This window comes from Muntiacus reevesi, chromosome 4, assembly GCF_963930625.1.
Source record: "Muntiacus reevesi chromosome 4, mMunRee1.1, whole genome shotgun sequence".
Classification (NCBI taxonomy): domain Eukaryota; kingdom Metazoa; phylum Chordata; class Mammalia; order Artiodactyla; family Cervidae; genus Muntiacus; species Muntiacus reevesi.
The window spans coordinates 129,512,154-129,526,626 of NC_089252.1; the positions used below are offsets into that span (position 1 = coordinate 129,512,154).

At 35.7% G+C, this 14,473-nt stretch overlaps 1 protein-coding gene across 3 annotated transcripts in view; it reads left to right on the top strand.

Annotated features, from left to right (window-relative positions):
- The window catches only part of METTL25 (methyltransferase like 25), a 128,561-nt gene that overhangs the window by 94,407 nt on the left and 19,681 nt on the right, over nt 1-14,473 (top strand). The window contains exons 10-12 of one of the 3 annotated variants that reach the window (XM_065934161.1): nt 4,654-4,728; nt 5,297-5,368; nt 6,879-6,987. In XM_065934161.1, the coding sequence (XP_065790233.1) occupies nt 4,654-4,728; nt 5,297-5,368; nt 6,879-6,968 (237 nt within the window). In that variant the 3' untranslated portion in view covers nt 6,969-6,987. Of the gene's footprint in view, nt 1-4,653; nt 4,729-5,296; nt 5,370-6,878; nt 7,233-14,473 lie in introns of those variants that run through there. The other 2 variants (XM_065934160.1, XR_010663043.1) reach the window with 2 other exon arrangements.

Genomic DNA, 14,473 nt, shown 5'->3' on the forward strand with positions numbered 1-14,473 from the left:
TCTTTAGACTCCACTTCTAATTCTTGTTCTCTTGCTGTTTCTACCACATCTGCAATTACTTCCTCCGCTCAAGTTTGAACGCCTCAAAACCATCTATGAGAGTTGGAATCAGCTTCCTCCAGGCTCTTGTTACTGTTGTTATTTTGGCATGCTTCCATGAGTCATCAATGTTCTTACATCTAGAATAGTGAATACTTTCCAGAATGTTTTCAATTTACTTTGCCCAGATCCATCAGATGAATCATTATTTATGGCAGCTATACCCTTACAAAATGTATTTCTTGAATAATAAACCTTGAAAGTCAAAATTACTGCTTGATCTTTGGGGTACAGACTGGATGTTGTATTAGCAGCCATGAAAGTAACATTTTAGTCTTGTTGTGCATCTCCATGAGAGCTCTTGAATGACCAGGTGCTTTGCCAGTGAGTAGTAATATTTTGAAAAGAGTCTTTTTTTTTCCTGAGCAGTAGATCTCAACAATAGTGTTAAAATATTCAGTGAACCATATTGTCAACAGATGTGCTAACATCTAGACTCTGTTGTTCCACTTAGAGAGCACAAGCGGAGTAGACTTAGCATAACTCTTGAGGACCCTAGAATTTTGGAAATGGTAAATGAAGTTGGCTTCAAAGTCCCCAGCTATATTAGCCCCTGTCTGACAAGAGATTTCAGCCTACCCTTTGAAGCTTTAAAGCCAGGCATTGAATTCTCCTCTTCAGCTACAAACTTGCTAGATGGCATCTTCTTCTAGTAGAAGGATGTTTGATTTACACTGAAAATATGTTGTTTGGTGTAATTATCTTAATTAGATCTTCTGGATAACTTACTGTAGTTTCTACATCAGTACTTGTTGCTTCATGTTGCTCTTTTACGTTATAGAGATGGCTTCTCTCCTTAAACCTCATGAATCTGCCTCTGCTAGCTTCAGACTTTCTTCTGCAGCTTCCTCAACCTTCATAGAATTGAAGAAAGTTATGGTCTTGCTCTGGATTAGACTTTGGCTTAAGGGAATATTGTGGTTGGTTTTATCTTCTATCCAGATCACAACTTTCTCAGTCAGTAAGTAAGTCAGAAAGTCAGTAAGACTTTCATTTTCATATCATTCATGTGTTCCATGGAGTAGCACTTTTAACTGAAGTTTTCCTTTGCATTCTCAACGTGGTACCACATCCACCCACCTTGATTTCTAGCCAAGGGTGTATCAGCAGCCTCAGTCCTACCATCTACTGATGAAAAGGTCAGTTGCTAACCTGTCTTCTGATCAGGTAGTGTGTGGGGAGGATCTCTGAACAATTGTGTACGTCTTATCCATTCATCTGGCCCATTCCCCATGGAGTTGAAATATGGACCACCTTTGCTTATCTGGGCCCTCATATATATAGATCTATAAAAAGACAATTTTAATAAATAATGTAGGAAAAGAGACAAATCAGCCAAGGCAAGGGGAGAAGGGGACGACAGAGGATGAGATGGTTGGATGGCATCACCGACTCAGTGGACACGAGTTCGAGCAAACTCTGGGAGATGGTGAAGGACAGGGAAGCCTGGCGGGCTGCAGGTCATGGGGTCACAAAGAGTCAGACGTGACATAGCAACTGAATAACAACAACATCAGCCAAGTACTCAAGATCCATATCAACAGTGACAGATCATACTGATAGTAAATACCCTGGATATGATATGAGGAATATGATACTTTACATCTGTAGTCTCCCTCTCAAAATCTATAGCCCCAGTCTAATTATGAGGAAAACTGTTCCCAGTGATGGAGCATCATACACAATGCTTGACTAGGGCTCCTGAGTAATGTCAACATCATCAAAAACTAGGCAAGTCTGTCAAAACCAACAGGACTATTGCAGTTTAAAATGCCAAATCAAAAACAAACAAACAAAAAAAAAACATTGTAAGAAAAGTAAGGGAAAAAACGTAAAGCCCCTCGATGTGACCTCTCATTTGCTGTCTCTCACCTAGTTTCTCTTTAGGACTGGGTATCTTCCTAAAACTAAACCACAGACCACTGAGCTTGGGCCCCATTATACACCTTAGCTAATATTAATCCCTCTTCTGGAGTCCTAGAGACGGGCCGCAAGGAGCAACGGAATTTATGACCAAAGCCCCCAGCTTGCATTCAATGCACACTTCAACTTGTAAGTTTCCATGGATGTTCTTGCCTACACCAAGCACCTCCTCAATTATGATGCCTTCTTTATCTCTAGGATGTTTGCCCTATCTTGGCTCTTACTGGGTTTAACTACAGTAATGTCATCAGTAAAATGAGACCATGCCTATGTGTATGTTACAGATTCATCCTAGAACTAAATAGTGTCTTCATAAAATTTCTGTAGATTCTCTGATCTAATCTTTTGAGACTTATAGTTGGAAAAGTTGATTAAAGCATGAAATCAAATCTTAAACACTGAATTTTTCACATAGAAACAATAATATAATTGTATCCACCAAACATTTGGTATAAGAATAAGGCCATTTATGTTGTTTTTTGCACACAGCTTTGCATATAGTTTTCTCTAGTTGGATTTCTACCTTAAGTTCTGTCCATCAGATATCTATAATGCATAGTTTATAGTATCCAGCTTTGGATTATTCAAAGTAAGGCAAAAGACATCCATTTTTTTTTTTAATAGGAAAGTAAAGATAATAGTCTCATCTTTTCTCTTCAAAATCACACAAAAGCAGCAAATGGAAAGAGAAACAGAAATACAGAGTTCTTTTTGACAAAATCCAAAAGCCTGTTAAATCTCCAGCCATGTCTATTATGAAGTTCAGTGAAAGTAAAGAGGGATACAGAGTGATGTCAAGAGGAATTGTCTAGGCGTGCAAATCACCAGCACAACCAACAATACAGTACTTTAAAGCAGCATATCCTGAGGGGCAAAATCAACAATTCCTAGTTTGAAACAAAACCAGTTTATGACCAGGGTGATACTTCTCAATTTGACATGAAGGAGACACAGAGAATATTGTAGAGCTCAAGGAGTCACATTGAAAACACTGAATCCTTGTGGTTAGTAGGCCACTTTGTAGATAATTTATTAATACATGTTCTGTTCTCACCAGTTGAGTTTTATGCCTACTGCATTAAGTGTATTTGTGTATAAACACGTGTTTATAGGAAGCAGTATGCTGCTGAGGCAGGACTGAAAAAAAGGTTGTGAGTTCTGAGTTGTTCTGTAACTGCTAATCTCACAGGGCAGGACAGAAGTAAAGACTAAAGGCTATAATTCAGACACATTCACAATTTTTTGAGGTGAGTTTTGCTGGCTTGAAGTTCAGGCCTAGACTTAGTCCAATACACTCTACTGTAAAAATTTGATTCAGGAGATACTCATTCAATTGAAAGATCAGCAAAAAAGGGCCTGGAGAGAAAACCATAATCTTCTTGGGTTCTGTACCAAAGGGGAGATATTAATATTTTCTGGAAGGCTACACTGGAAATTGGATGAGATAAAACAAAGCCTTACTTTTCACTGTTAGTTACCCCCCCCCTTTTTTTTTTTCAAAAGAAATTTCATGTAATAGAGAAAGAATAGGGTCTTTGAAAAAATATTTATACATTTGCAAGGAGATCTGAATACAAATCCTTTCAGATTTTAGACTCTTTTTATTCAGTCTGTCATTTGTCTTGACCACATATGCATGCATACATGCTAAGCCTCTTCAGTCATGTCTGACTCTTTGCAACTGTACGGACCTAACCCACCAGGCTCCTCTGCCCATGGTATTCTCCAAGCAAGAATACTGGAGTGGGTTGTGATGCCCTCCTCCCGGTGATGTTCCCAACCCAGGGATCAAACCTGCTTGTCTTATGACCCCTGCATTGGCAGGCAGGTTCTTTACCACTAGTGACACCCTTGATCATATATAATTTGACAGCAGTTTCTTCTGGTGACTTTCCTTTATCAAGCCTTTCACAAAGGCTTTCAACATATAAAGAAATTTTTCCTTTTGCATCTATATTTTCTTGATTTTTAATATTTATATCTTGTCATTATAAAATAACTAATAAAAAAGTTTAGGACCAAATACACTTAATGCAGTAGGCATAAAGCTCAACTGGTGAGAACAGAGCATGTATTAATTATCTACAAAGTGGCCTACTAACCACAAGGATTCAGTGTACTGTGGGTGTCGTGTTTTAGAGAAAAAACAGAAAGCAGAGCTTGTTGGTGGATTGGTTAAGTGTTGTTAGAAGAAATTATGGTTTAATCTGAATATGTCTTTACTGTATTCCTTTTGCCTTTTCGTTATTCTCTATGATATATATATTTTTAGATATGTTGTTTAAATTTAATTTTATTTGAAAACTGTTTATTGAGCTCCTACCTACTGTGTACCCCAAACATAGAAACAAGTGAAGGTAAATATTTCATTACTACTTGTTGAAATCAAAGTTAATAGGATCTTATTGTTGATTTTACTTATGATATACTTGATAACCTATATTGATGCAGAAGATTTAAATGAAAGAATTTAGTTAAATTGACTTGCTTCATGAACATCCTTAGAGCTCTTCAGACACCCAAGATTGCTTTGAATTAGTATGTTTGTTTTACTTTAGGGTACATCTAATTAGGAAAAAAAAATTTTTTAACTGTTACTAAATTTACTATTGTTGTTGTTTTATCTTGAAGCTGCCAGAAAAAATTATAATGGACTACTATGAGAAGTATAAACCTAGAATGAATGAACTGGAGGCTTTTAATATGGTAAGTTTCAGAATTAAACATATTAAATTGAATATGTTGCTAGACTTGAGTGGGATCCTATTAAATTTTTTTTATGGGGCCAACCAATCTACGTTGTTTTTCTCTTAATGTAGAAAAACTGTTTTGGATCATTTCCTATTTTAGAACTATATTAGGTGTCAGGACTGTAATAAAGAGAACACATGGCAGATTTCTCTTAAAGTGTATTAGAAATGCATGGAAAGAAGTTTTAGAGTTCTTTGAACACATATTGGTCTCAATGCAATTATTTCACAAGCATTCCTTTTAATGAATTTCATTCTTAGTACCCCTTTAAAAGCTTTCTATCACATGTGTATGATTGCTTTTGGATTCCATCCCAAAGTCACTCAAAGGATATTATTTTCCTTTAACTGTTAAAAGAAAAACTTTTGATCTCTGAAGTATTTATTTTCTGAAGATGTACAATGGATATTGGAGATTTGGCCTTATGCAAGTTTCTGTAGATATATTTTCTTAAATGTAAGTGTGAAGTTAGTGTTTTTGTTTGTTTTAAAGAACCACTGTGCTATCTTATTCTTTCTTTTAGTTGAAAGTTGTTCTAGCTCCTTGCATAGAGACCTTGATTCTTCTGGATCGACTTTGCTACCTGAAAGAGCAGGTAAATTATGTTAATTTTCAATGCATACAAATATCTTTATTAAATCCAGTCATATTGATCTGCTTATAAGTACAATAACTTTCTTTCACATAACTGGTAAGATAATTTTTCTCGTTTTATTTTCCAAATTTAAATATTCTTTCCATCTCTTTTGAAACAAAAGCAGGTAGATGTATAACAGATGTTTCCCAAAAAGGTGCTGTAATAAAGTGTACATTCTTTTAATTGTATGGCAGTTACTATACAGTAGATAATGCACACAGACCATATGTGACATACTGTATATATAGCTAGGAATACAGCCTAAAGGATATCATTTATATGTTTCACTTTTAAGAATCAGCTTTTAATTCATTTTTGAATCTGGGGACATATGTACTCCACAGTACAGAAATTTCTTTCTAATCATTGCTTCTGTTTTCTCAGTCTTACTTGTTTTATCCATGTTGAATGACTAGAAAAATGATTTTTTGGTTTATCTTTGGGGAAAGTGTGTTTTTCAGCTTCTAGTCTAAGCTGTAATCAAATTATGTTTTTGAGCTGTTTAATCCCAATTGTAGATTCAGCCTTATGTTTTCACTATAAGCTCTTTAATTTAATATTTCTTTTATCATATGAAGAGCTTTACTTCTTTCCAGCAAGCTACTTGGAACAAGTGGGTTTTAATAAATGATATTTTTATGGAGAAAGGCAGTTTTTAAATATTTGGATAATTAGAGACTTTGCTAAGCTACTAATTCAAAAATCACTGAAAACTTTTGCTTTTCACCTTGGTAGTTCACAGAATCAGGCTTATTTTACTAGGTACTCATCATTTTCCTTTTCAAAACAATTTCCAGTGACCTAAATAAAATAGGTAGGCATAACAGTATGTACCAAGTTTAACTGGTAATGAAGTGATAGAAATCCTACAGTTGTTCATTTGATAATATTTTCAGTAATATTACTGTTATAAAAGTAATACACACTTAATGTTAGAAAATGTTAAAAGAAAGTTGAAAGTAACTGTAATCTCACCTTTCAGCATTAGCTCTTAAATTATTATGTTTTCTAGAGCTTTTGATATATGTATGTTGCATGTGTATGTATGAGCACATTATTTCTACCGTAGTTAAAAATTGAATCAAATCATAAATACAGCTTCTCATCTGATTTGTTTCATTTGTTTTATTTAGATTTTTTTCTCTCATTAAATGCACTACAGAAACTGAATGATGTTTCATCATATGATTTATTTGAGTAATACCCAATTGTTTCTAGCCTCTTTCAGTTTTTCACAGTTGTAACAAGGAGTAGGCTGGTGTTTTACTCTCTACGTACATCTTTAATTATTTCCTCAGTGTAAATTCCTGAGGTGAAATTCTAAGTGTTAATTTTCTTCAACAAAGAATAATTTTCTTTTCTATAGTTTGTTTTTTATGTAGCTCTCATCTTCTGGTATATAGTCTAACATCTCTCGTTTGTATCTTCAACAAACAGTTGTCTATTTAAATCACTTATCAATTTACAGGATGATATCATGTGGTCTGCGCTTGTGAGGTTGTTTGATCCTGTGAAATCTCCCAGATGTTATGCCATTATTGCCCTGAAGAAGCAGTAATGATTTCAATTGAAGCAAGGTATTAGCTATATTTGTTTGTGGCATTTTTTGCTAATTTTGTTTTTCTAAACATTAGTACAATGTTATGTAAATATTTGAAAAACATTGTTATATATCTTAAATAGGCAATAAAATAATAGCTAACAGGAGAATGCCTTAATCCATTTTCCATTGCCAAGCATACATTAATTTAAAAAAATTAAAACTCATGAAAATATTAGAAAAGGATTGACCTGCATTTCTGAATTAGTACATCCCTAGGACATTGTAATCTGGGCCTTGTTTCCTGTTCAATATTAAACTTTTGCTATTTGCTGCATATCACATTTTGATGTTTTACTGACTTAACATATGAAAGGTATAGTTATACTTACAGTAAAACTAGTTGGTCCTGAAGATTATTAGCATTTTCTTTCACATTTTGGAAGGATTTTTCATGCTATCAGGATGGAAAAAGTCATGCTTAAATAATTACCTAGGAAACAGGCCAGATATAAAAAGTCCTTAATATAAAGAATATTTTATTACTGTTTTAATCTAAATTACATGAGGAAATACTCTGTGTCCTTAAAGGAATATGTGTCTTATAATTGATATATTCACCTTACGGATTCTTTTTTTTAACTAATTAATTTACTTTAATTGGAGGCTAATTACTGAACATCATTGTGATGACTCTTGCCATACACTGACATGAAATCAGCCACATGTATATATGTTTCCCCCCATCCTGAACCCCACCTCCCCCCTTCCTCCCCACCCCATCCTTCTGGGCTGTCCTAGAGCATCGGCTTTGGATGCCCTGCTTCATGCATCGAACTTGCACTGGTTATCTGTTTTACAAATGGTAATATAAATGTTTCTATGCTATTCTGTCAAATCATCCCACCCTTGCCTTCTCCCACAGAGTACAACAGTCTGTTCTTTACTCACTTTAAGGATTCTTGGGGCTTTGCATCTTACCAAAATAAAGGATGAGTTGGCACTTAATGAATCATCTGGTGATGTGTAAAAAGTCAGACTAGGAAAAGCAGGAGTGAATAAGAGAAGACCAGTACTCTGCCCAGAGTGGTGCAGAGTGCTTTCATTAGCAGAAAACTTGAGGTTTCTGATTTGCACAGAAGAGGTGGACAGGTAGGGGGAGAAAAAAGTTTCCATGATTCTCAGCGAGAGACTGCATAAAATTTTTCCAGGAGAAGGAGTAACTGCTTTCTTAAATTTTAGAGTCTATCCACAGGTGAGAATAATTTTTTGCTTTGGGTTGTGATACTGAGTTTGTAGCTAGTATATATGTGAAAAGATCCTGATGCTGGGAAATAAATGTGAAAAGACCCTGGTGTAGTATATATGTGTGTATATATACTATCTATCTATCTATATATGTATATATGTGTATACATATGTACTTGTGTATATGTATATATACATATATGCATATACATATTACATATACATATATATGTATATATGTGAAAAGACCCAGATGTAACCAGTATATATTAGAAAAGACCCTGATGCTGAGAAAGATTGAAGGCAGGAGGAAAAGGAGATGACAGAGGACAAGATGATTGGATGGCATCACCGACTTGATGGACATGAGTTTGAGCAAGCTCTGGGAGATGGTGAAGGACAGGAAAGCCTGGTGCGCTGCAGCCCATGGGATCGCAAAGGGTCAGACAAGACTGAGTGACTGAACAGCAACAACAATATATGTGAATGATTAGGTGATTTGTATACTAAGTAAGATACTGGGAAAAATTAGCCATTTTTTAAGCTCTTTATGGTGAGAGTTTTGAACGTGTACAAAAGTGGAGAATAGATTCTAATAAATCCCCATGTACTCATCACGAACTTCAATAATCGCAAGCATTTACTAATCTTGTTTCATCAGGACACACATAAGCATGCACACATACACACTTGTCACGCGTACCCACCTTCCATGGAGAATTTTAAAGCAGATCTCAGGCAACTTGTTATTTTACCGAAATACTTTAGTGTATATTTCTAAGTTAAGGACTTTTTTTCCATAGTAATCTATTACTTGTCCTCACTCATATTTCTGTGATTGGCTCACAATGTCTTTATATATTAATACATGAGTTGGTTCATTCAGAATCTAAATAGGGTTCGCACATTTGCATCTGACTGATGTGTGTCTGTAGGCTGCTTTTTTATTCTCTTTCCCCATGTTGCTTCTTGTATGAGTAGCTTTCTCAGGAGCAGATAACCTTTCCAGGCTATTTTCTTTCCTTTCATAATTTTACTTCTATGTAAAATGTTAAACTTTTTTCTAAAGTCCAAATATTTATATAACATTCATTCCTCCTATAATAAAGAAAAAAGAACCTTATATGGGTAAATCTCTGTTTAGTATTACAAATATTTTAATACTAAAGAAGCTGTATTCACTTCCCAGTGTTTTAAAACATTGTCATAAATTGCATTAACCAATGAATACCTCCCGTTTTTTAGTAATCAGAGAGATATCAGCATCAAATCAGCATGAGATAATTGTACGATCACACTGAGATAAGATGTCAGCAAAAAGAAAAGAAATATAATATTTCAGTAGGACTTTATACACATGAATCCCCACTGAACTGTATGTAGACCCTCATCTCAAAAGCTGCCACTTGAGAGCTCATTTACAAGTTGAACTAAAGAATGGTGCATTGGCAAGAGCACCAGTTCTGACAGTCACTTTCTGGGAGAGTTAAAGCAAGACTTTTAATATCTCAGAGCCTCATTTGTAAAGTAGGGCTTTATTTAACATTCACTTTATTAGCATTTATTGAATGCCTGTCTTCCCAGATGTCTCAGTGGTAAAGAATCCACGTGCCAATGCAGGAGACATGGGTTCAATCCCTGGGTCAGGAAGATTCCCTGAAGGAGGAAACGATGACCCCACTCCCGCATTCTTGCCTGGGAAATCCCATGGACAGAGGAGTCTGGCGGGCTACAGTCCATGGTATCACAAAGAGTTGGGCATGACTGAGCGTGCATGCGTGCATAATTGAATGCCTACCATGTGTCAGATATATATAGGCACTGGCAGTATGGAGATAAACAAGAAATGTCTCTGTCCTCAAAGAGTTCAGTGAGGAAGACAATAAAATTACTGATTACAGTAATTAATACTGTAATTACTGGACACAGCTGAGAGGATCAGGGCATAGGATTCTTTAGTGCATCTTTAGATCAATACATATGGGGGCAAGAGGGAATCTGTAATATCAGTACCATAGTTTGGATTCATGTAAATTAAGTTGTGTCCTTGCTTAAGTCACTTAACTATTTGGTGTACTTCAATTCTCTCATCTGCAGAAATAATGTAGGAATAGAATTTGCTCCAAGTATGTTATGAGGGTTAAAGGAATAAGCATGTGTCACTGAACTCCCCCAAAACATCTCCAGGCACCCTGTTTATCAAGCAAAACTAAGTTTATTAGAATTCTCTGCAGTAAGAGGAAGCTCCTCCTGGACAGTCTCTGAAGGGGAAGTCGGGGGAAGGATATTTGTAGAATTTGAAAGTCTGGGCTCAAGGAGTTTAAGGTAGCTTTTTTAAGGTGGAGAACAGACAGGGATTTGGGAAAGTTCCTGACCTGATAGAAGTTTTATGGTTAGTATCTATAGCAGGGTGAGGTTCTCAAAGCATGTCTTGATGATAAGTAAACTGTTGCTTGATAAGTTAACTCTTTGCCAAGGTGAACAGATTGTTTATCTGAGATAAATTAACATATGGGAATTTCCTTAAACAAACAATGAAGTTTTTTATTGGTTTAAGGTCTTATCTTCCTTGGGCAAAGTTTTCTTGTCACAATTAAATCCTGTTGACACAGGTGGTCTCAGTTCTTAGCTTCCATAGCTCTGTCAGATTAGTGCAGATGGTTGCAGTTCTCCTTGTAAAGTACTTAATTCCTGGCACATAATGCATAATATAAAAGCAATAGTTGTGGTTTTTAAATGTCCTAGAGGGAGACAAATGGAAGCTTAACCATCTTTATAACAGTGATTTTGTAGGGGGAAAAAAGTGTTTTGTAGGGTAAAAACAGTGATTGTATCTATAGGTATAAATGCCTAGAGTTATACAAAAGGCTTTCTATACCACATAAATCTGATTGTTCTTTAATTTGTGTTTCTAGCTACTGTACATTATTATTATTATTATTATTGCCCTCTTTAGCATGCATAGTTATTCCAAAGTCTTTGCATGAGTCATGTGGTTTCATTTTTCCCAAGGTGGCTAAGAGCTAAATTGAATGTATTTTTAAATGCATGTTTTTATTTTTTTTAATTGAGGTATAGTTGATTTATATATTATATGCTACAGGTATGCAACATAGCAGTTAATAATTTTTAGATGTTATACTCCATTTCTAGTTTTTATAAAGTATTGTCTATTTTTGTGCTGTGCCAATCCAATCTCATCACTTCATGGCAAATAGAAGAGGAAAAAGTGGTATCAGTGACACATTTTATTTTCTTGGGCTCCAAAATCTCTGCAGACAACTGCAGCCACAAATTAAATGATGCTTGCTGGTTGGTAGGAAAGCTATGACAAACCTAGACAGCATATTAAAAAGTAGTGACATCACTTTGCCAACAAAGGTCCAAGCTATTGTTTTCCAGTCTGGATGTGAGAGTTGGACCAAAAAGAAAGCTGAGCACTGAAGAATTGATGCTTTTGCATTGTGGTGCTGGAGAAGACTTGAGAGTCCCTTGGACTGGTGCTGAAGCTGCAGCTCCAATACTTTGGCCACCTGACGCACAGAGCCAACTCATTGGAAAAGACCCTGATGCTGGGAAAGATTGAAGGCAAAAGAAGAAGGTGACAGGAGAGGAGGAGACGGTTAGATAGCATCACCAACATACATGTGTGGTGTGTGTATATATGTACATACTTAGGTTTATATATATTTCTATATGCCTCATTTTTTCCTTCCAGTTTTATTGAGATATAGTTGATACCCAGTACTGTTTAAGGTATACAGCATAATGATTTTCCTTAAATTCATGAAATGTTTATCACATTATTTAGTGAACATCTATCATTTCACATAGACACAAAATTAAGGAAATAGAAAAAAATGTTTTCCTTGTGATAAAATCTTTCTGGATTTACTCTCTTAAAAGATTTAATATATAACATGCAGCAATGTTAATTGTATTTAAGTTGTATACTATATTCCCTAGTACAATACTTACTTATCTTATACCTGAGAATTTGTACCTTTTGACTGCCTTCATCTAGTCCCCCCTGCCTTCCCTTGTAATCACAAAGCTGCTCTCTTTTTTCTATGAGTTGTTTGCTTTTAAAGTGTAATTTATCTGCAGTTAACACTATGTTAGTACCCATTACACAACATAGTGATTTGATATTTCTATACCGGTCAAGATGATCACCACAATAACTCCAGTTACGATCTGTCACCATTCAGATATTACATAGTTATTTTTTTAATTTAATTTGAAGTATAGTTGATTTACAATGTTGTATTTCTACTGTACAGCAAAGTGATTGTCATATATATGTTATATATCATATATGTATATGTATATACATACACACACATATATGGGCTTCCCTTGTGGCTCAGCTGGTAAAGAATCTGCCTGCAATGCAGGAGACCTGGGTTCGATCCCTGGGTTAGGAGGATCCCTTGGAGAAGGGAAAGGCTACCCACTCCAGTATTCTGGCCTAGAGAATTCCATGGACTGTATAGTCCATGGCGTTGCAAAGAGTTGAACACAACTGAGCAACTTTCACTTCACTTCACTTCGTATATATATTATATGTATGTGTGTGTATATATGTATATATAATATGGATGATGGTGGTGTATGTGCTCGGTCATGTCCCAGTCTTTGCAGCTGCATGGACCGGAGCCCACCAGGCTCTTCTGTCCATGTTATTTTCCAGGCAGAATACTGGAGCAGGTTGCCATTTCCTGCTCCAGAGGATCTTCACAACCCAGGGATCAAACCCACATCTCCTGGATTGGCAGGTGGGTTCTTTACCACTAGCACCATCTGGGAAGCCCATACAGACATATATTCTTTTTTATATTCTTTTCCATTGTGGTTTATCACAGGATATTGAATATAGTTCCCTGTGCTATACACTAGGGCCTTATGGTTTATCCATTCTACATACAATCGTTTTCATCTACTAACCCCAAATTCCCAGTTCATCCCACCTCCCCACTCCACACTGTACATTTCGTAACCATGACTCATTTGTTTTGCAATTGGAATTTTCTACTTCTTAATCTCCCTCACCTACCTCCCCTTCCCTAACCCACTGCCCTCTGGCGACAACCTGTTTGTTGTCTGTAGCTATGAGTCTATTTCTATATAGTTCTGTTTGCTCATTTGTTTTGATGTTTAGACTCCAAATATAAGTGAATCATTCAGCATTTGTCTTACTCTGTCTGACTTATTTCACCTAGTATAATACCTTGCAATCTATGTTGTTGCAAATGGCAAAATTTCATTCTTTTTTTAGCTAAGTAATATTCCTGTGTGTGTGTGTGTGAGACATCTTCTGTTTCCATTCATCTGTTGACAAACACTTAGGTTGCTTTCATATCTTGGCTATTGTCAATAATGCTGCAGTGAATGCAGGGGTGTTTATATCTTTTCAAGTTAGTGTTTTTGTTTTCTTCAGATAAATACCCAAGAGTGGAATTGCTGTATCATATGGAAGTTACATTTTTAATTTTTTAAGGAACATTCATCTGTTTTCCATAGTGGCTGCACCAGTTTATATCCCACCAAAGTGCACAGGAGTTCCCCTTCCACCACATCCTCACCAACATTTGTTATTTGTGTTCTTTTTGATGATAGTCATTTCTGACAGGTGTGAGGTAATACCTCATTGTGGTTTTCTTTGCATTTCTCTGATGGTTGGTGATATTGATCATCATCTTTTCATGTCCCTTTTGACTATCTATATATCTTCTCTGGAAAAATGTCTATTCAGATGCTCTGCCCACTTTTGATTGGGTTGTTTGGGAAGGGTTTTGATGTTGTTATATGAGTTCTTTGTGTATTTTTCAATATTAACCCCTTACTGGATACATCAGTGCAGATATCTTCTCCCATTCAGTAGGTGACCATTTCATTTTGTTGATAGTTTCCTTTGCTCTGAAAAAGCCTTTCCATTTGATGTAGTGCCATTCATTTATTTTTGTTTCCTTTACCTAAGGAAACATATCTAAGAACTGCTACTAAGGTCAGTGTTAAAGAGCCTTCTTCCTTTGTTTCTTCTAGAATTTTTATGGCTACAGGTCTTACATTTAAGTTTTTGATCTATTTTGAATTAATTTTTGTACATGATTTGAGAGAGTAGTCCACTTGAATTCTTTTGCACGTAACTGTTCAATTTTCGCAACACCATTTATTGAAGTCTGTCTTTTCCTCAGTGTATATTCTTGCCTCCTTTGTTGGAGATTAATTATCCATTTAAGTGTGGGTTCATTTCTGGATTCTATTCTATTCCC